The sequence below is a fragment of the Orcinus orca genome, chromosome 1, assembly GCF_937001465.1.
Source record: "Orcinus orca chromosome 1, mOrcOrc1.1, whole genome shotgun sequence".
Lineage (NCBI taxonomy): Eukaryota > Metazoa > Chordata > Mammalia > Artiodactyla > Delphinidae > Orcinus > Orcinus orca.
The window spans coordinates 160,442,111-160,461,975 of record NC_064559.1 but is presented as its reverse complement, the minus strand read 5'-3'; the positions used below and the strand labels follow the sequence as shown (position 1 = coordinate 160,461,975).

The 19,865-nt window shown below is 40.1% G+C and overlaps 1 protein-coding gene across 10 annotated transcripts in view; it reads left to right on the top strand.

The window, feature by feature from the left end:
• The window catches only part of NFIA (nuclear factor I A), a 398,082-nt gene that overhangs the window by 301,903 nt on the left and 76,314 nt on the right, over window positions 1–19,865 (top strand). For 6 of the 10 annotated variants that reach the window (XM_049697052.1, XM_049697061.1, XM_049697054.1 and 3 more), the window contains 2 exons: window positions 9,714–9,842; window positions 12,110–12,163. In XM_049697052.1, the coding sequence (XP_049553009.1) occupies window positions 9,714–9,842; window positions 12,110–12,163 (183 nt within the window). The remainder of the gene's footprint in view (window positions 1–9,713; window positions 9,843–12,109; window positions 12,164–19,865) is intronic. The other 4 variants (XM_049697059.1, XM_049697058.1, XM_004281595.3 and 1 more) reach the window with 1 other exon arrangement.

Here is a 19,865-nt window from a genome sequence, read left to right as displayed (position 1 = left end):
AGTTTTTGATGATGGCCATTCTGACTGGTTTGTGATGATATCTCATTGTAGTTTTCATTTGCATTTCTCTAATGATTAATGATGTTGAGCATTCTTTCATGTGTTTGTTGGCAGTCTGTATATCTTCTTTGGAGAAATGTCTATTTAGGTCTTCTGCCAATTTTTGGATTGGGTTTTTTGTTTTTTTGCTATTGAGCTGTATGAGCTGCTTATAAATTTGGGAGATTAATCCTTTGTCAGTTGCTTCATTTGCAAATATTTTCTCCCATTCTGAGGGTTGTCTTTTGGTCTTGTTTATGGTTTCCTTTGCTGTGCAAAAGCTTTGAAGTTTCATTAGGTCCCATTTGTTTATTTTTGTTTTTATTCCCATTTCTCTAGGAGGTGGGTCAAAAAGGATCTTGCTGTGATTTATGTCATAGAGTGTTATGCCTCTGTTTTCCTCTAAGAGTTTGATAGTTTCTGACCTTACATTTAGGTCTTTAATCCATTTTGAGCTTTTTTTTTTTTTTTTTTTTTTGAGCTTATTTTTGTGTATGGTGTTAGGGAGTGATCTAATCTCATAGTTTTACATGTACCCGTCCAGTTTTCCCAGCACCACTGATTGAAGAGGCTGTCCTTTCTCCACTGTACATTCCTGCCTCCTTTATCAAAGATAAGGTGACCATATGTACGTGGGTTTATCTCTGGGCTTTCTATCCTGTTCCATTGATCTATCTTTCTGTTTTTGTGACAGTACCATACTGTCTTGATTACTGTAGCTTTGTAGTATAGTCTGAAGTTAGGGAGCCTGATTCCTCCAGCTCCGTGTTTCATTCTCAAGATTGCTTTGGCTATTCAGGGTCTTTTGTGTTTCCATACAAATTGTGAAATTTTTTGTTCTAGTTCTGTGAAAAATGCCAGTGGTAGTTTGATAGGGATTGCATTGAATCTGTAGATTGCTTTGGGTAGTAGAGTCATTTTCACAATGTTGATTCTTCCAATCCAAGAACATGGTATATCTCTCCATCTATTTGTATCATCTTTAATTTCTTTCATTAGTGTCTGATAATTTTCTGCATACAGGTCTTTTGTCTCCTTAGGTAGGTTTATTCCTAGATATTTTATTCTTTTTGTTGCAGTGGTAAATGGGAGTGCTTTCTTCTTTTCACTTTCAGATTTTTATCATTAGTGTATAGGAATGCCAGAGATTTCTGTGCATTAATTTTGTATCCTGCTACTTTACAAAATTCATTGATTAGCTCTAGTAGTTTTCTGGTAGCATCTTTAGGATTCTCTATGTATAGTATCATGTCATCTGCAAACAGTGTCAGCTTTACTTTTTTCCGATTTGGATTCCTTTTATTTCCTTTTCTTCTCTGATTGCTGTGGCTAAAACTTCCAAAACTATGTTGAATAAGAGTGGTGAGAGTGGGCAACCTTGTCTTGTTCCTGATCTTAGTGGAAATGCTTTCAGTTTTTCACCATTGAGGACAATGTTGCCTGTGGGTTTGTCATATATGGCCTTTATTATGTTGATGGAAGTTCCCTCTATGCCTACTTTCTGGAAAGTTTTTATCATAAATGGGTGTTGAATTTTGTCAAAAGTTTTCTCTGCATCTATTGAGATGATCGTATGGTTTTTCTCCTTCAATTTGTTAATATGGTGTATCACGTTGATAGATTTGCATATATTGAAGAATCCTTGCATTCCTGGAATAAGCCCCACTTGATCATGGTGTATGATCCTTTTAATGTGCTGTTGGATTCTGTTTGCTAGTATTTTGTTGAGGATTTTTGCATCTATGTTCATCAGTGATATTGGCCTGTAGTTTTCTTTCTTTGTGACATCCTTGTCTGGTTTTGGTATCACGGTGATGGTGGCCTTGTAGAATGAGTTTGGGAGTGTTCTTTCCTCTGCTATATTTTGGAAGAGTTTGAGAAGGATAGGTGTTAGGTCTTTAAATGTTTGATAGAATGTGCCTGTGAAGCCATCTGGTCATGGGCTTTTGTTTGTTGGAATATTTTTAATCACAGTCTCAATTTCAGTGCTTGTGATTGGTCTGTTCATATTTTCTACTTCTTCCTGATTCAGTCTTGGCAGGTTGTGCATTTCTAAGAATTTGTCCATTTCTTCCAGATTGTCCGTTTTATTGGCATAGATTTGCTTGTAGTAATCCCTCATGACCTTTTGTATTTCTGCAGTGTCAGTTGTTCCTTCTCCTTTTTCATTTCTAATTCTATTGATTTGAGTCTTCTCCCTTTTTTTCTTGATGAGTCTGGCTAATGGTTTATCAATTTTGTTTATCTTCTCAAAGAACCACCTTTTAGTTTTATTGATCTTTGCTATCGTTTCCTTCATTTCTTTTTCATTTATTTCTGATCTGATCTTTATGATTTCTTGTGCTAACTTTGGGATTTTTTGTTCTTCTTTCTCAAATTGCTTTAGGTGTAAGGTTAGGTTGTTATTTGAGATGTTTCTTGTTTCTTAAGGTAGGATTGTATTGCTATAAACTTCCCTCTTAGAACTGCTTTTGCTCCATCCCATAGGTTTTGGGTCATCGTGTTTTCATTGTCATTTGTTTCTCTGTATTTTTTGATTTCCTCTTTGATTTCTTCAATGATCTCTTGGTTATTAAGTAGTGTATTGTTTAGCCTCCATGTGTTTGTATTCTTTACAGATTTTTTCCTGTAATTGATATCTAGTCTGATAGTGTTGTGGTCAGAAAAGCTACCTGATACGATATCAATTTTCTTAAATTTACCAAGGCTTGATTTGTGACCCAAGGTATGGTCTATCCTGGAGAATGTTCCAAGAGCACTTGAGAAGAAAGTGTATTCTGTGGTTTTGGGGTGGAATGTCCTATAAATATCAAATAAGTCCATCTTGTTTAATGTATCATTTAAAGCTTGTGTTCCCTTATTTATTTTCATTTTGGATGATCTGTCCTTTGGTGAAAGTGGGGTGTTAAAAGTCCCCTACTATGATTGTGTTACTGTTGATTTTCTTTTTATGGCTGTTAGCATTTGCCTTATGTATTGAGGTGCTCCTATGTTCGGTGCATAAATATTTATAATTGTTATATCTTCTTCTTGTATTGATCCCTTTATCATTATGTAGTGTCCTTCTTTGTCTCTTATAATGGTCTTTATTTTAACGTCTGTGTTGCCTGATATGCGAATTGTTACTCCAGCTTTCTTTTTTTTTTTTTTTTTGCGGTATGCGGGCCACTCACTGTCGTGGACTCTCCCGTTGTGGAGCATAGGCTCTGGACACACAGGCCCAGCGGCCATGGCTCACGGGCCTAGCCGCTCTGTGGCATGAGGGATCTTCCCGGACCGGGGCACAAACCTATGTCCCCTGCATTGTCAGGCGGACTCTCAACCACTGCGCCACCAGGGAAGCCCTCCAGCTTTCTTTTGATTTCCGTTTGCATAGAATATCTTTTTCCATCCCCTCAGTTTCAGTCTTTATGTGTCCCTAGGTCTGAAGTGGTTTTCTTGTAGGCAGCATATATATGGGTCTGTTTTTGTATACATTCAGCCAATCGGTGTCTTTTGGTGGGAGCATTTAATCCATTCACGTTTAAGGTAATTATTGATATGTATGTTCCTATTCCCATTTTCTTAATTGTTTTGGGTTTGTTATTGTAGGTCTTTTCCTTCTCTTGTTTTTCCTGCCTAGAGAAGTTCCTTTAGCATTTGTTGTAAAGCTGGTTTAGTGGTGCTGAATTCTCTTAACTTTTGCTTGTCTGTAAAGGTTTTAATTTCTCCATCGAATCTGAATGAGATATTTGCTGGGTAGAGTAATCTTGGTTGAAGGTTCTTCCCTTTCATGACTTTAAATATGTCCTGCCACTCCCTTCTGGCTTGCAGAGTTTGTGCTGAAAGATCAGCTGTTAACCTTATGGGGATTCCCTTTTATGTTATTTGTTGTTTTTCCCTCGCTGCTTTTAATATTTTTTCTTTGTGTTTTATTTTTGATAGTTTGATTAATATGTGTCTTGGCGTGTTTCTCCTTGGATTTATCCTGTATGGGACTCTCTGTGCTTCTTGGACTTGATTAACTATTTTCTTTCCCATATTAGGGATGTTTTCAACTATAATCTCTTCACATATTTTCTCAGTCCCTTTCTTTTTCTCTTCTTCTTCTGGAACCCCTATAATTCGAATGTTGGGGCGTTTAATGTTGTCCCAGAGGTCTCTGAGACTGTCCTCAATTCTTTTCATTCTTTTTTCTTTATTCTGCTCTGCAGTAGTTATTTCCACTATTTTATCTTCCAGGTCACTTATCTCTTCTTCTGCCTCAGTTATTCTGCTATTGATTCCTTCCAGAGAATTTTTAATTTCATTTACTGTGTTGTTCATCATTTTTTTTCTTTCCTTTTTAGTACTTCTAGGTCCTTGTTAAACATTACTTGTATTTTCTCCATTCTATTTCCAAGATTTGGGATCATCTTTACTATCATTGCTCTGAATTCTTTTTCAGGTAGACTGTCTATCTCTTCTTTATTTGTTTGGTCTGATGGGTTTTTACCTTGCTTCTTCATCTGCTGTGTGTTTCTCTGTCTTCTCATTTTTCTTATCTTACTGTGTTTGGGGTCTCCTTTTCACAGGCTGCAGGTTCATAGTTCCCGTTGTTTTTAGTGTCTGCCCCCAGTGGCTAAGGTTGGTTCAATGGGTTGTGTAGGCTTCGTGGTGGAGGGGACTAGTGCCTGTGTTCTGGTGGATGAGGCTGGATCTTGTCTTTCTTGTGGGAAGGACCATGTCTGGTGGTGTGCTTTGGGGTGTCTTTGACCTCATTATGATTTTAGGCAGCCTCTCTGCTAATGGGTGGGTTTTGTTCCTGTCTTCCTAGTTGTTTGGCATAGGATGTCCAGCACTGTAGCTTGCTGGTCATTGAGTGAAGCTGGATCTTAGCGTTGAGATCGAGACCTCTGGGAGAGCTTTCACCATTTGATAATACATGGAGCCGGGAGGTCTTTGGTGGATCAGTGTCCTAAACTCGGCTCTCCCACCTCAGAGGCAGAGGCCTGACATCTGGCCAGAGCACCAAGACCCTGTCAGCCACATGGCTCAGAAGAAAAGGGAGAAAAAAAGAAATAAATAAAATAAAATAGTTATTAAAATAAAAAGTGATTATTAAAAATTTTAAAGTAATAAAAAAGAGGAAGAAAGAAGAGAGTAACTGAACCAGAAAACAAATCCACCAATGATAACAAGCACTAAAAACTATACTAAAAAACAACAACAACAACAAAATCCTGACAGACTTTGAACCCTAGGGCAAATGGTAAAAGCAAAGCTATCCAGACAAAATCACACAAATAAGTATATACATACATGCTTGCAAAAAGAGAAAAAGGAAAAAATATATATATATCTATATATTAAAAAAAAGGAAGAGAGCAACCAAATCAATAAATCTGCCATGATAATAAACTCTAAATACTAAACAAAGGTAAACATAAAACCAGAAACAAATTAGATTCAGAAAGCAAACCCCAAGTCTACAGTTGCTCCCAAAGTCCATTGCCTCAATTTTGGGATGATTCGTTGTCTCTTCAGGTATTCCACAGATGCAGGGTACATCAGGTTGATTGAGGAGCTTTAATCTGCTGCTCCTGAGGCTGCTGGGAGAGATTCCCTTTCTCTTCTTTCTCGCACAGCTCCTAGGGTTCAGCTTTGGATTTGGACTCGCCTCTGCATGTAGGTCGCCTGAGGGCGTCTGTTCTTCGCCCAGAAAGGACAGGGTTAAAGGAACAGCTGATTTGGGGGCTCTGGCTCACTCAGGCCGGGGGGAGGGAGGGGTACGGATGCGGGGCGAGCCTGCGGCGGCAGAGGCCCCCATGACGTTGCACCAGCCTGAGGCGCGCTGTGTGTTCTGCCGGGGAAGTTGTGCCTGGATCACGGGACCCCGGCAGTAGCGGGCTGCACAGCCTTCCCGGAGGGGAGGTGTGGATAGTGACCTGTGCTTGCACACAGGCTTCTTGGTGGCTGCAGCAGCAGCCTTAGCGTCCCATGCCCGTCTCTGGGGTCCGCGCTGATAGCCGTGGCTCACACCCGTTTCTGGATCTCGTTTAGGTGGTACTCTGAATCCCCTCTCCTTGCGTACCCCGAAACAATGGTCTCTTGCCTCTTAGGCGGGTCCAGACTTTTTCCTGGACACCCTCGCGGCTAGCTGTGGCACACTAGCCCCCTTCAGGCTGTGTTCACGCAGCCAACCCCAGTCCTCTCCCTGGGATCTGACCTCTGAAGAAGCCGGAGCCTCATCTCCCAGCCCCAACCCGTCCCAGCCAGTGAGCAGACAAGCCTCTCGGGCTGGTGAGTGCTGGTCGGCACTGATCCTCTGTGCGGGAATCTCTCCGCTTTGCACTCCGCAACCCTGTTGCTGCGCTCTCCTCCGTGGTTCGGAAGCTCCCCCGTCCGCCACCCCCCATCTCCGCCAGTGAAGGGGCTTCCTAGTGTGTGGAACCTTTTCCTCCTTCACAGCCCTCCCACTGGTGCAGGTCCCGTCCCTATTCTTTTGTCTCTGTTTTTTCTTTTGCCCTACCCAGGTATGTGGGGGAGTTTCTTGCCTTTTGGGAAGTCTGAGGTCTTCTGCCGGTGTTCAGTAGGTGTTCTGTAGGAGTTGTTCCACATGTAGATGTATTTCTGATGTATCTGTGGGGAGGAAGGTGATCTCCGTGTCTTACTCTTCCGCCATCTTGAAGGTCTCCAGGAATGTCCCATTGAAAATAAACATTATGGTAAATTTCTGCTTCCAATTCTATATAATTCTTTATTTTTACATACTGAAAGGAACTTTGAAGTAATACTTTGTTTGTTCCAGAAAAACGTGTAGCATTACTTTATAATCTTTTTTTAAAATTCTGATACTTCTAAAAAATAGTTCTAAATCAAAATTTTGACTCATTAAGAGAAAGCCAATCAGTCAATCTGTGCAGTAATTGTGTAACAGTTGTGCATAGCTATTTGGTAAAAGAAATTTTAACAAAGAGTTTCTTTTTAAAGTAACGTACAGAAACCAAATTTGATTTCAAAAATAAAAGGCAGGATTAATGTTGTCTAGCTTTAAACATAAAGCAGTTGACTAGCATTTTAAAACGTCATTTGGTCAATTAAGTATACAAAGCAAATTAACCAAAACATACATTATGCATATGGAGAAAATATAAGTAAATAATAAGGAAACATGCTCAATATGAGTCTTTAAAAATTGAAAACACAAAGTAATTTTGAGATTCATGACAGCCTTGGGGTTCATATTACTTGACCGTGATAAATTTAGAAGATTATACAGAGTTTGGCTTGTTCTTCTTGTATGCAGAAAGTATTTCTTCTCTCTTTAACCCTTTCAAAGAGGATTTAAATTTTGATCATTTTGAATCCATTCACTAACCTGATAAGCATTTTGATGCTAATTGTCTATATTTGACTTCCACTTCCCCTTTTAAAAGCGTTAAGTGGTGGATTTAAATCATGTCAACATTTCTGACGTATTTAGAATTGCATGGGTTGGAAAACATGAACATTTCAAAGAAATGACTTTTCCTTGAGTCCAGCCATTTGCTTTCTTTAATAAGATTAGTTCAGATACTGCATTTCATCATCAATTCCATCATCTGAAAAAAATTCTGCCATCTCAAAAGTTGTGACATTTTCATTTTCTATTCTATTTCTGTTCCATGACACATAATTCAGGCATTCGACTGAGTTTAAATCAGTGGACTGGTTGGAAGCCTAAAAATTGCCTTGCACAGAAGAGTTTTGAATGAATTGGGAGATTTCTTTACATTTGGGAGCTTTTTATTTCTTTCCTTTCACTTTTTAATTTGAAATCTCTCCTGTGATGGAATTACATGATGATACCTTAGGTTAGGTTACTTGTAATGAACGTGGATCCAAAATCTCAATTCGTCCTAAGGATGTTAGGACATTGGCATGCCTTGACTTTGGTTACTGATTCAGCGAGCAAATAAATATAGCTAAATCACTTAGTGACTTGCTTCTAATTCAAATCACACACATATTGATCTGTAGAACGGATCTGATCTGGATTTGTCTAGCTCGTGTGAAATCACACGCCACTTCATGTTGTCCTTATGTCTGACTATGCAAATGTGCTTGCCGATTTGCAATTTGTTTCTTTCTTAGGTGTCAATACCCCAAGTTTTGCTCTGTCCAGGCATCTCTTAGTAAAGCCACAGATAAAGCCGAGAACTGTACAGGTAGTTTACATATCTTTTCAGGCCACTTGATATGTTCTAGACTCTTTGTTAGATAGCCTGAAAATAGAGGCAGGCAAAGCAGACCTGGTCTCTCTCCTTATAGAATCTGTGGTCACACTTGAAGGTTGTCTTGTAGAATTTCATTAAGGAAATCTGTGATTAGAAATAACAAGGACATGTTTAGACAAACTAAATTTCTAAACAGATCTATACCTATAAGGTGCTTAGAATAGTACATGGAATTTAGCAAGTACTCGGTAACATTTACATGCTAATATCATTATTATTTTTATTACTTATTTTTCCAGTTCACCCAAATAATTCTCTGGTCATAGGCAGAACATAATACATGTAGATATGTATAAGTAAAATGAGATTTGGTTCTTTTAACATGAAATCAGACCAATTTTGTGCTGCAAATTTAAAAGAGCCCAAATCTTTCCTGTGATGTGGAGACTAGGAGTCATTTCCTTTATTTTTATATCCAAGTTTTCATTGTTTTAACTGGCACCCTACCAAACTGATAGATGCCTCTAGTTGTGTGTGTCAGCGTAGTTGCCGAGAACATTACAGATGCAATAATTACAAGGGACCATTTTCCCATTATTTTCTTCCCAAAGCATTTCCTATGCTGGAAATACTATGAAAAGTTTAGACTATAGTAAAAAATACTATTTTTTAAAAAACAAGCTTTTATTTTCTTAAAATATATTCATCATAGAAAAAACAAGTAAGCAAAAAGAAGCAGTGAAAATCACTGAAATCCAACATGCAGAGAGAACTACTGTTATAGTTTATGCATATTTTTTCCAGTTCTTTCTCTGTACATAGAAATACATTTTAAAATGGCATCATTGTATAATATCCTATTTTGTAATCGCTTTCCATGTCTTTATTTCATGTCATTAAATATCTTTCCATTGTCATTATTCTTTTACAGTGTTATTTGCATTGGTTATACCTTATTTAACCATTTAACTTTTATTTTTTAACTTTTACCTTTTCTTTTTTTTCTATTATAAATTATTCATTGGATGAGCAACTGAGTTACCATTGATGAGGGTTTTTTAAGTGTTAAAATAGCTAAATTGTATAAAATTTGGAGAGAGTGCCTTGACACTGAAGTAAGGTAACTGGCAAGGTAAGATGATTGCATATGAGGTCCTCATATGCTTCTATAACCTTCTTTACAAAGGGTCCGAAAGGCCACTGGCTCAGACAACAACTTCAGGAAGCACTGGGGAAGTGGTGCTCCATAATTAGAGAAGATCAGTAACCCCCAAATGGACTGTGATTTAGGAGAGTAAGTTGAAATCAGCTCTGTGCTGATATCAGGGGACCGTTCTGTCACCTGTTTGTTCCTATGACAAGTTCAAACCAATTCAAAACAAATTTTCCCTTTACAGGTAGATTTCTTTTTTAAATTCTTTTAAGTTTAATCTTTTAGGTTGCATAAACTGTTGTTCCGTGATTTAAGTGTGCTTGTCAATCCATCCTTCCTGCCAGGAATGCCATCTCCAACCACACTGAAGAAGTCGGAGAAGTCTGGTTTCAGCAGCCCCTCCCCTTCGCAGACCTCCTCCCTGGGAACGGCATTCACACAGCATCACCGACCTGTCATTACAGGACCCAGAGGTGAGCTGCTCCACAGGCACCCTTGATTGTGCTTAGATCATGACCTTGGGACCAGAGTAGCAAAATGAGAGACATGAGACCAGAGTAGCAAAATGAGAGACAATGAAGGCTCCCCCAGAGTGGTCCTAAAGGCAGCAAGTGTTCCAATTTCTTATCCTCGGGGGCTGCTTTGGAATTGTAGGGACCCAAGAGGTTTGGCATCAAACCCTGATCCTTACCTGTTTCTTTGCTGGTGGGATGTTGAAAAGAGGTGGGAGGTAATTTGAATTAAAGGAAAATCAAACCTGTCCTACAAATTGTACGAGGGGATCACATGCACGTGAATGTGTGTGTATTTGTGTGCGTGTGTTAGGTAGTTTATTTTTGTGTAGTCAATTACCTCTTTTCAAGCAATAGCTTATTTTCATTCTCTCACCCCTGCTGATTCCCTTTCCTTGAAACCTGATTTCAATATGTGGCATTTTGCATTGAGGTTGTCTGCAATCACTGTGTTGACGAGCCATCTTCATTCCCTCCTTTTGAAGTGGTAGATAGTTTGTCTGGTTTTCATTGCAATGTTTTCATTATTTTTGTCTCATGTGCTTTTAAGTTTGTTATTAAAATGTGTCCACAAGAAATATGATTTGTATTTCACATTAAAGACAAGCTTTAAACCTCAAGAGAATGTCAGCAAATCACTTAACTTGATCTTATTGCAAGATGAAAATATTTATTAGTTTGTTTATGAAACTCCCACAGTAGGAGTACGAATAATTGTAACCACGTTTGCTTTCTCCCATCAGATTTTCGTTTAGGTAGGTTTGTGATCTACCAGCTGGTATCATAAAACATCCTAGAAAGTTATGGCCTCTTGTCTACTTTGACATACGCCTGGGGAAACTGATGTTTCTTGCATTAATCTCAATGTGAGTGCCACAAATCTGAATCCCTTTATGAATACTCTGTGTGCATCTCAGGGAAATATGGCAGCTGAGAGGGCTGGCCAATGCACACGTGCAGAAATCAGACTGAAGAAAATAAGTATTCTGACTATTGTGTGAAGCAGTTTCTCTCTCCACAATTATGGTTGCTCACTTGCCCCATCTTTGAACATCTTGTGATCATTGACGGAACTTTCTCAAGATCCCTAATTATTTCACTTGTGTGTGAGAGTGTGTGTGGTACAATCAGAGAAGCTAAATATGTATTTTTTCCTAACTTGAAAACCTTGCATCTGAATGGGATTATGTGGTCCCAGAATGAGTCTCTTTAAATGGGGCAGTATGATATTTTCCTCGTTGTCAACATTCCTTAAGCATTGAAACTGTGGTGCGAAGTAAGAAATACAAAGCCCTTTTAGTCAGAAGATTTTTGGTCTCAGGGAGATAAGGCATGTGGCATTTCTCATCTTTATTATGGTCAGGTTAACATTCTAAATGGTAAATTAATGTGAAAAGCAGACAGTTCTGTAGGGCCTCAGAGGAGGGAACTATGGAGGTTCCTTCATCCATTAAACAAGGATTTAATGAGTACCTGTCACTATACAGACACTGGGAAATCAGTGGTTTCTGTCCTCATAGAGCATATCATCTAGTGCAGGAAAATAAGCATTTAGAAGATGATGTGGAATGCACTGTTACTTATCACTTTATATCCAATAAAGAGACTTCAAAGTGTACATAACATTGAAGTCAAATCTTAAAAGTTGCTTACATGAATGGAGGGCATTCCAAGCAAAGAAAAGACTCATGGGCACAGCAGGGCGATAAGAATTGGGAAGCAGCAATGTCAGCACTCAGGTTAGTTGGTTAAGCTGCCTCTTTCCCTTTCCACTTACCTTCTGAATTTTTTAATATCCTCATCAATAAAATGGGAACACTACTGCTGCTGAATGAATATTTTCTCCCAACCTCATATGCTTATACAGAAACTACAATAAAACAATATTTGTAGAGACGCTTTGAGGAGCACAAAGCAATGTGCATATGTTATCATTTATTCAATAAATACTGAATGCCTTCTGTGTGTCTTGCCTTAAAACCATAGTTCTAGAAATTACTGAAATGATTCTAGCAGTTACTGTGGGTGCCATGATTGGGTGCTTTCTTCATGCTAAACAATCACATTTGCTAAAATGACCCACACTGGGTTGGACCAGAGGGGACCGTCTTAGCCTACAGGACAGTGAGTTTTGATCTACTCATACTCATGAAATTGTTTATGTGGAAAAGAGAAAGATGCTCAATTTAAGAATTATGGAATTCCAAAGATTCTTTTTTTTTCACCAGAATTCAAGATGGTTCCCAGCATCCTCAGTTCTCCTTTCTGGGAAATCTACTCAGGTACCCATTCTTATTGCATCCTGCCCCACTTAGTGGTCTGGTGAAGGGAAGTGGGGTAGTTGAGATGAAATACTTCAGCAGCATCTTTGTGGTCATCATCACAGAATTGAGATAGACTAACATGAGACACTCTTGGGCTAAGACCTTTTTAAAGGTTGGTATTCAGGTGCTTATTATTTAAGACATACTTGCTACAGGTATCATAATCCCAGTTATTCTTCTCTGAACTAGTTGGAAAGCTAATGCTTGGAATGACTTCACATCTGGGAGTAAGAGTTGATATTTTAGGAAGATGAGGCCGGATTTAAAGGAGGAGAGTCTGACCGAGGGAGCCAGTGTGGAATAGACATTGGACATAAAGGAGAATTCAACTGCACGTGTTCTTTTTATTATAAGGAGTTACCACAGTCTGAAATGATAAATCATTAGAAAATCCTGACAGATGATCCAACTTCAAAAGGAAGAAGAGAAAGGTGTGTCCTTTATCAGGATCCTGGGGCACTGGGGAGGCTGTTTACTGCACTCTTGTTCAGAATTACATGGTATAGTCACCTCTGGATAGCACCTAGATTGCAAGACTTCTGCTGCCTTCCTTAAAATTTCTCAGGGGACTACCTTGACTAGACAAAACACCAGTTAGTAAGCAGTAGCTTTGTAACGTACCTCAGTGCCCAGGCCAAGGGTGGTATTTTAACAGAGTTACAGAAAAGCAAGGTCTCCTCCCTGAAAAAACAATGACCCCATTTTTCACTGCAAAAATTATCTATGTTTGGAAATTCGGTGGCCACCTTTTAGAAAGGAAACCTCTCTTTGATGATTGTAAAGCTGAGGCAGAAAAATAGAGCCTGGAAGGGAGTGGGTAAGTGCAAAACTTCGGGGGTCGAATGGACTGGTATTTGAATCCTGTCTCTACCACTGTCACCAACTGTGAGAACCTAGCACATAGCTTTCCTTCTTGGAGCCATGCGCTCCTCATCTATAAATTGAAGATCCTAATCTCAACCTCAAGAGAATTGTATTATCTAAGGAGTAGATGAAATCATGTATTTGCAGTCCATAGCGCAGTGCCTGGAAGTAGAGTATGTACTCAGGTCATACAAACAATTAAATCACCCGTTTTCCTCCAGGGTTTGAAAATCTCAGGCTGTCCTCCTGCCTTTGCCTGTCCACATATTGCCCAACCTAAGACCAGCTTGGGTACCACCTTCTACCCGAAACCTGCTCAGCTCCCCCCAGGCCACCATCATCTCACACTCCACAGACTCCGGGAGACTTTCACGCCTGCACATTCCCTCCACCAACATGGTCTTGCTTTGTTAGTTAATGTACATGTCTTGTCCCTCCTCTAGAGCAAAACCTCTGAGAGGAAGGATCTCTAATGTGTGCTTTTGGGTATCTTCATTGTGTCTCATACACAATGCTCAAATATGCTCAAATATTGCTTGAGTGAATAAAAAGTACTCAAGTTGCACATAAAGGTACACAAGAGACATTCATCCCCTCCCTGACACTGACAGATTGTCATTGCTTCAGAAGAACAAAGGGTGACAAAGGATAATAGTTTATATAGTACTTCTTTATGAGGAATGTTAAAGATGAGGAAGAACGATGGCCTTTCATCCAAAGAAAGCTTTTGCAAGATTATGAAGGAAGGCTTTGCTATTAAAGGCTATGTTTTTTCTTAGTTTATGCTATTCCAATCACTTTCCTATTTACCTTGTGAAGGTAGAGACATGTGGTTTCTTAAAATGAATCCCTTCTCTGATATTAGCTTTCTTTATGGCTTTGATAAATCATTTAACCTTGTGGCCTCAGTTTGGCCATCTGTATCATGGGAGTAATACTTTGCCACCTATGTAGTTAAAATTAGGTGAAGGGGTTAAAAATTATGCAGTGTCCTAGGGAGTGGGGAAGAGATTAAGTTTCAGTAAGGGCATTTGTATTTTGTTATACATTATTACAATTACTGTGTACTTCAAGCTGAGCGATTGGGCTTTCAAAGACTTTCTTTTACCAGTACTTAAAATTTCAACCATAATAAAGTATTTAATCATGACAATTTATCTTATTCATGATAATGGAGAAAAAAATCCGTTTTCTTCCTTTTGCCTTTTTAAGAGTTGTAGGTTTGCCTGATGATTTAAAAGAGCCTAACTCTTTGTGATAATTATTTGGAGTACTCATCAGAGATATTTTCGAACTTCTTGAAAGTTTGTCTTCTTGAAACTTCTGTTTCTGCCTAAAGTCTGCTATTTTCAAAAACAAGATAATGAATGATACTTAATTTAAATGCTCAGCACTAGGTAAGGCAACTCTGTGCTTTCGGGATTGAGAAGCAGGGAGGGGCCTGCACTATACACGTTGTGAGGCAGAAGTTGAGAGTAATCGCAAATAAGCACTGATTGAGCTTCATCTAGAGCCATAGAATTTCAGAATAGTGCTCTGAGAATCTTCTGGTTTAATCCTTTCCCTGTATCCACTAAGAATGTGTTTGGCTGTAAGTAACTGAAAGTCGGACTAAGCAGGTTGTAGTTTTCTCATATAGAAACAAATACATGATTCAGGACTGTCATGGTGTCACCAAAGCACCATCAAGGACTGAGATTTCTTCTTTTACCCATGCTTTAATGGGTCGTTTTCATCCTCATGCTGTGACCTCATGGTCACAGCATGGCCACTACCCTCTTTCCATGCATCTGCCTTCCAAGCAGAAAGAAGGGAACCGACAAGGGCAAAAAGTGCCCGCCAGCTCATTCTGCCACCTTTTATAGAATGTTACACAGCATGATCAGAGCTATGCCACACAATCTCCTCTAGCTGCAAGGGAGGCTGGAAAATCTAGGTCTTATAGCTGAGCATATTGCTGCTCTGTATAAAATTGGGGCTTTAGAAGTAGGTAAATAGGGGAGAAATATGCTGGCTAGCAGTCCAGCAGCATAGTTCCCATTACTCATAGAAATGTGAAATCTGAGCTGACCAGAGCTAAGACTAGAAATCTAGTCTCCAGTGCTGTGCCTTTTTCACCATATCAGCAGTTTCTACCTTTTTCTCTACCACTGGGAGAAATCAGCTGCATTTATTTAAACAATTAGTTTGTTTGCACAATTTTTATTAGTCAAAAACATGACATAGCCATTTAGATCTTTCGATAAGCATGACATAACCCGTGTTATCACACTGAGTTTTTTTTTAATAACAGCCATAAACAGATCACTTGACATTTTTTATGAGCCCCTGAATCCTTGCTACTGGTAAACGCAGGGTTTCTGGTAGGTGCGAGTCACTTCAAAGACAACTTTGGAGGTCAGTTTGGCTTTTTTTTTTTTTTTTTAATATTGAAATTAGCTTGCAGACTCTCATTACGGGGACCCGTTCTGCAAGTATTTCTCAAGCACTTACAGTGTACAAGGTGCTCTGCTACTTGCTTAATAGAGTGAAAAAGAGAAGCTTGGATTCTGGCCTCAGCATGCTTACTTCCTGGTGGAGGGCAGACAAGAAAGCCAGCCGTTGTATTATTGTGATGGGGACTCCCGGGTGCCGTCAGGGTCGGGGGCAACCTCATAGAGGACTACCATGGCATTCGGCACTGGGCGAGTCCAAACAAGCGTGATTTACCCCTGTTGTCAGACAGAGTACCTCCTAGTCGTAAGCGTGCAAGGCAACAGCAGTCATGCTTTAGCTAAGTACTGAGGAATCCAGACATACAAAATGTGAGCACAGGGCTAAAGCCCCACTTCTTTATGGGTCAAAACATACATATATATATATATACATATTTATACACACATACATGTGAAGGGAGTTTAGAAATCAAATTGCCCTGATTCCGAAAACATGCACAAGATGTATTAAAACAATAGCCATATAAACCAAACATTTATTGTGCAGCTTTCAAAGAATCCTGACAGTTTCTGTTCAGACATTTACATGCTCTCTAAACCTCTCTAAGTCCATGATCCTCGTGGCCCAAACAGGGATCTTGCTCTTAGTGATGAAACATCTGAGGGTCTGAAGTTAACATCTCCCAGTTTGGCCAAGAAAAATATACTGCGGAGAATTATGAGAATTAAGATAACCTTCCAGGAAGTTCAGGTCACCAGGAAAGGTTGGAAGAGCGGAGACTCATAGACAATAATAGAGGAGGAAGGAAGGAGAGGTACCACAGGAAGGCAGCAGTTATCACTAGATGGCAGGGCCCATTAGAACAGGGACCATTCTTTATTCTTCCTCCCAGTATCCTGTATCCCTCAGCCTTGTGCCTGGCATTAGGAAAGTACTCAATAAATATTTGTTGAATAAATGAATAAGAACATGGATTTGATTGAAAGCAAACAGAAAGTTCGGGAATAATAGGGAGTTCTTTCCATCCCCCATGTGTGATAATAATACAATATTCAAGTGCGTGTATTTGGCAACGTTTAGGGAGATGCATAGCATGGTGAATGAATGCTCGATATACGTTTGCTTGGTTTTAATTAAGAACTTCTACTTTCATGGGCATTAAGAGAAATGCTGAGCACAAAATGATTTGATCCCCTTTTTATGGAATATTTTCTATGGTATTAGAAATGCGTCTGCCCAAACTAAGGATCCTGAAGAAGGAATAGTCCCTGGCGCCTCGTCACTCTCATAACCATGGCACCCTTCCTTGACATAGGCCCTCTACCTAAGCAGTAGTTTCGTTTAGCATTCTCGTATCATATTGGCAAACTTCTTTGCCTCTTAGGAAAACTTCTTAACTTAGTTGTGGAACACGCTGGTGCTCCTTTCAGTGGAGCTGAATCTAATTTGTCTCTCCTGGTTTAGTGCAATTGAATCATCTCAGGAAAATGAGAAGCAATTAAGTACCTGTTGCTAACAAGGCGCTGAAATAATCTGCCAACAGATGCAAGGTGTTTATTTATTACTGGAGTATGTCATTTGAGAAGACATTACATTGTCTTCCTAACAATCAGAATTGACTTCCAAATGCAGGCATCACAGACCTAACAAGTACGACCTTTGAGGAGCACTAAAAAGAGAGTAAGAGGGCTTGTGAACACTGGGCAAGGTTAGCTCAAGTGCTGGTGTCCAGCCTAATGGGAAACGTTGTCAATGGGCTTTGGAGGAACTGGATGGTAAAGAGAAGCAGCTTTTTAGCAAAGGCCCTTTAAGTCCCAGTTCCGGAAATTATTAAATTCATTAGCCAGATACTTACAACCAACTATTACTGCCCAGCCAAAGGAAAACACAGTTAGAGCAAATGTTTCAAAACTACAACTAAACAAAAGTCAGGAAGCATGTAATTAAAACTGTACCTTTACTGTACTGTAAAGAGTTTCACTGTGACATGGAAAATATTTAAAGGAGAAGGCTGTTTAGCTAATTTGTCTGCAAGTGAACTGGTATCCTAAATGAACTGGAAGGCCACCCACCGAGCAAGCCTCATAAAGGGCCGTGGCGCTCAGCTTGGTTTTGTGTAACCGTTCAATAATTACTAGATAAATGCATAACTAAAAGCTCTATTACACTAATAATTTGTACTGAGGTAGATGTGTGGGACACCCTGCTGGGTTAATTTGTCATCCCAGCAGCAAACTTCTAAAGAGAGCTCTTCTGCAGTGGAATCTGTTAATATGTGGTCCCGAGGAGGACAGGTTAGAGCAGTAAGACCAATTGGCTCCTTATCTCTTAAAGAGGCAAAATGCCTCCCGGGTGAGCACCGGAGAGGAGAATAGGGTGATGGGTGATTAACCACGTGGACCCAGATTTAAACTCATCTGGACAAAAGAAGCTGCTCTCCATCTCTCCATCTCTCCCTCCCTCACTTCCACACCCCTACCCGCCCCCCAACCACAAATCCACACATGCAGCCACAGTGAAGGCGTGGGTTCTGAGCAAGATTTCTTTGGAATTATGTCACTGATAAGACTTCTGGGTATCACTTGTACTATAAATCACATAATCAGATAAACCCCCAGGTCTTTCTGGTTTAGCTTAATATAATGTTGATTCCATGTTTAGATTGATTCTTTATTTTTCTTTTTTCAGAGTAGAATAAAAAGTCAATATTGGACTTGTATCTCCTCTCTGTATGAGATGTTTTCTTCTGTCACACACACACACACACACACACACACACACACACACTTGCTGTTTTAAATATGAAGCTCACATTTAAGCTTCAGCACAGGGTTTTCAACCTCACCGATTGACAGAACCATAAATCATGTTAAAGTTAAGTGAATTACTGTAGCATGGAACTGTAGCTTTAACAATGTTTATGTAGTATCAGCTTATCATCCATGTAGGCAAAGGGGGCTGAGCACTGATACTCGAAATGGGAATGTACAGTCCTGTTAATGTAGCTGCAGGATCGCGGAGAGTTACCCATTTCACGCTGCATCCTTTGTATTGTTGAAACTAGCGTATTTAACCACTCACGTGTATGGAATGTTTTTTAAAATGTGTATTTCCACAGTAAACTTACATTTGCCATATTTCTTAGTACTAAATGGCAGTTGCTTCCCCCAGCCCCAAACAATTCATTCTTCTTATGCACAAAACACATGTGAGGAACATCAGAGTTGCCAGGTTGTATTACGGTAATAAGGGACCTATGAGGCAAATATCATGAAAGGAAATAAGCCATTTGACCTCTGAAAAATAATTCAAATGGGAGCAGCAGAGTGCAGTGAAAAGAGCATGGGCTGTAGAGTCAGCCAGGATAGAATGCAAATCCTGGCCAGCCACTTGGGATCTGCATAAGCTTGTGCCAGTCACCCATCCTCTGCTGGTCTCTTAATTTCCCACCTGTACAAAACGTTAAGGTGTTAATAGGAGGAGGAAGTGAAATGACATATGGAAAGGGCCACATATGTTATTAGTATGTTACTAAATGTTAACTGTCTCAGGGACTTACCTGGTGGCGCAGTGGTTAAGAATCCACCTGCCAATGCAGGGGACACGGGTTCAAGCCCTGGTCCGGGAAGATCCCACATGCCGCGGAGCAACTAAGCCCGTGCGCCACAACTGCTGAAGCCCACGCACCTAGAGCCCATGCTCCGCAACAAGAGAAGCCACCCCGCGCGCCTGGAGCCCGTGCTCTGCAACAAGAGAAGCCACCGCAAGGAGAAGCCCGTGTGCTACAACGAAAAGTAGCCCCTGCTCACCCCAACTTGAGAAAACAGCAACGAAGACCCAATGCAGCCTATATATATATATATATATATATATATATATATATTTTAATGTTAGCTGTCTCAGATTCCCCCCCATAGCCATATCATTTTTTGCGGTCTTTCTGTGTGGTTCTCTTGAAAGGATTCTCACTTCCCTCGTTCCTCACCCCCCATCCCCAGTTCTCTCTTTTATCTGCTCCTGTGGGTCCAGAAGGAGTGTTTTTTTTCCCTTCACTGGGAGGAGCCTCATAGCCTAGAAGAGATGGGGCCTCAGGGAAGCGAGACAGCCTGGTTACTCCATCCCATTATTCTTGTGTGGTTAGAAGAACGCGGTGGTGGGGGGGGGGATCTTCCCAATCAGGCAGGTGAACCCCCTTCCATGATGATTAGCCCATAGCCATGGTGAAGACTGCTTTGGCTTGTCTTCATTCAGGCATGGCTCTTGCTAAAGGGATAAGCGCCAGGACTTCCCTGGCGGTCCAGTGGCTAGGACTTTGCCTTCCAATGGAAGGGGTGCAGGTTTGATCCCTGGTCAGGGAGCT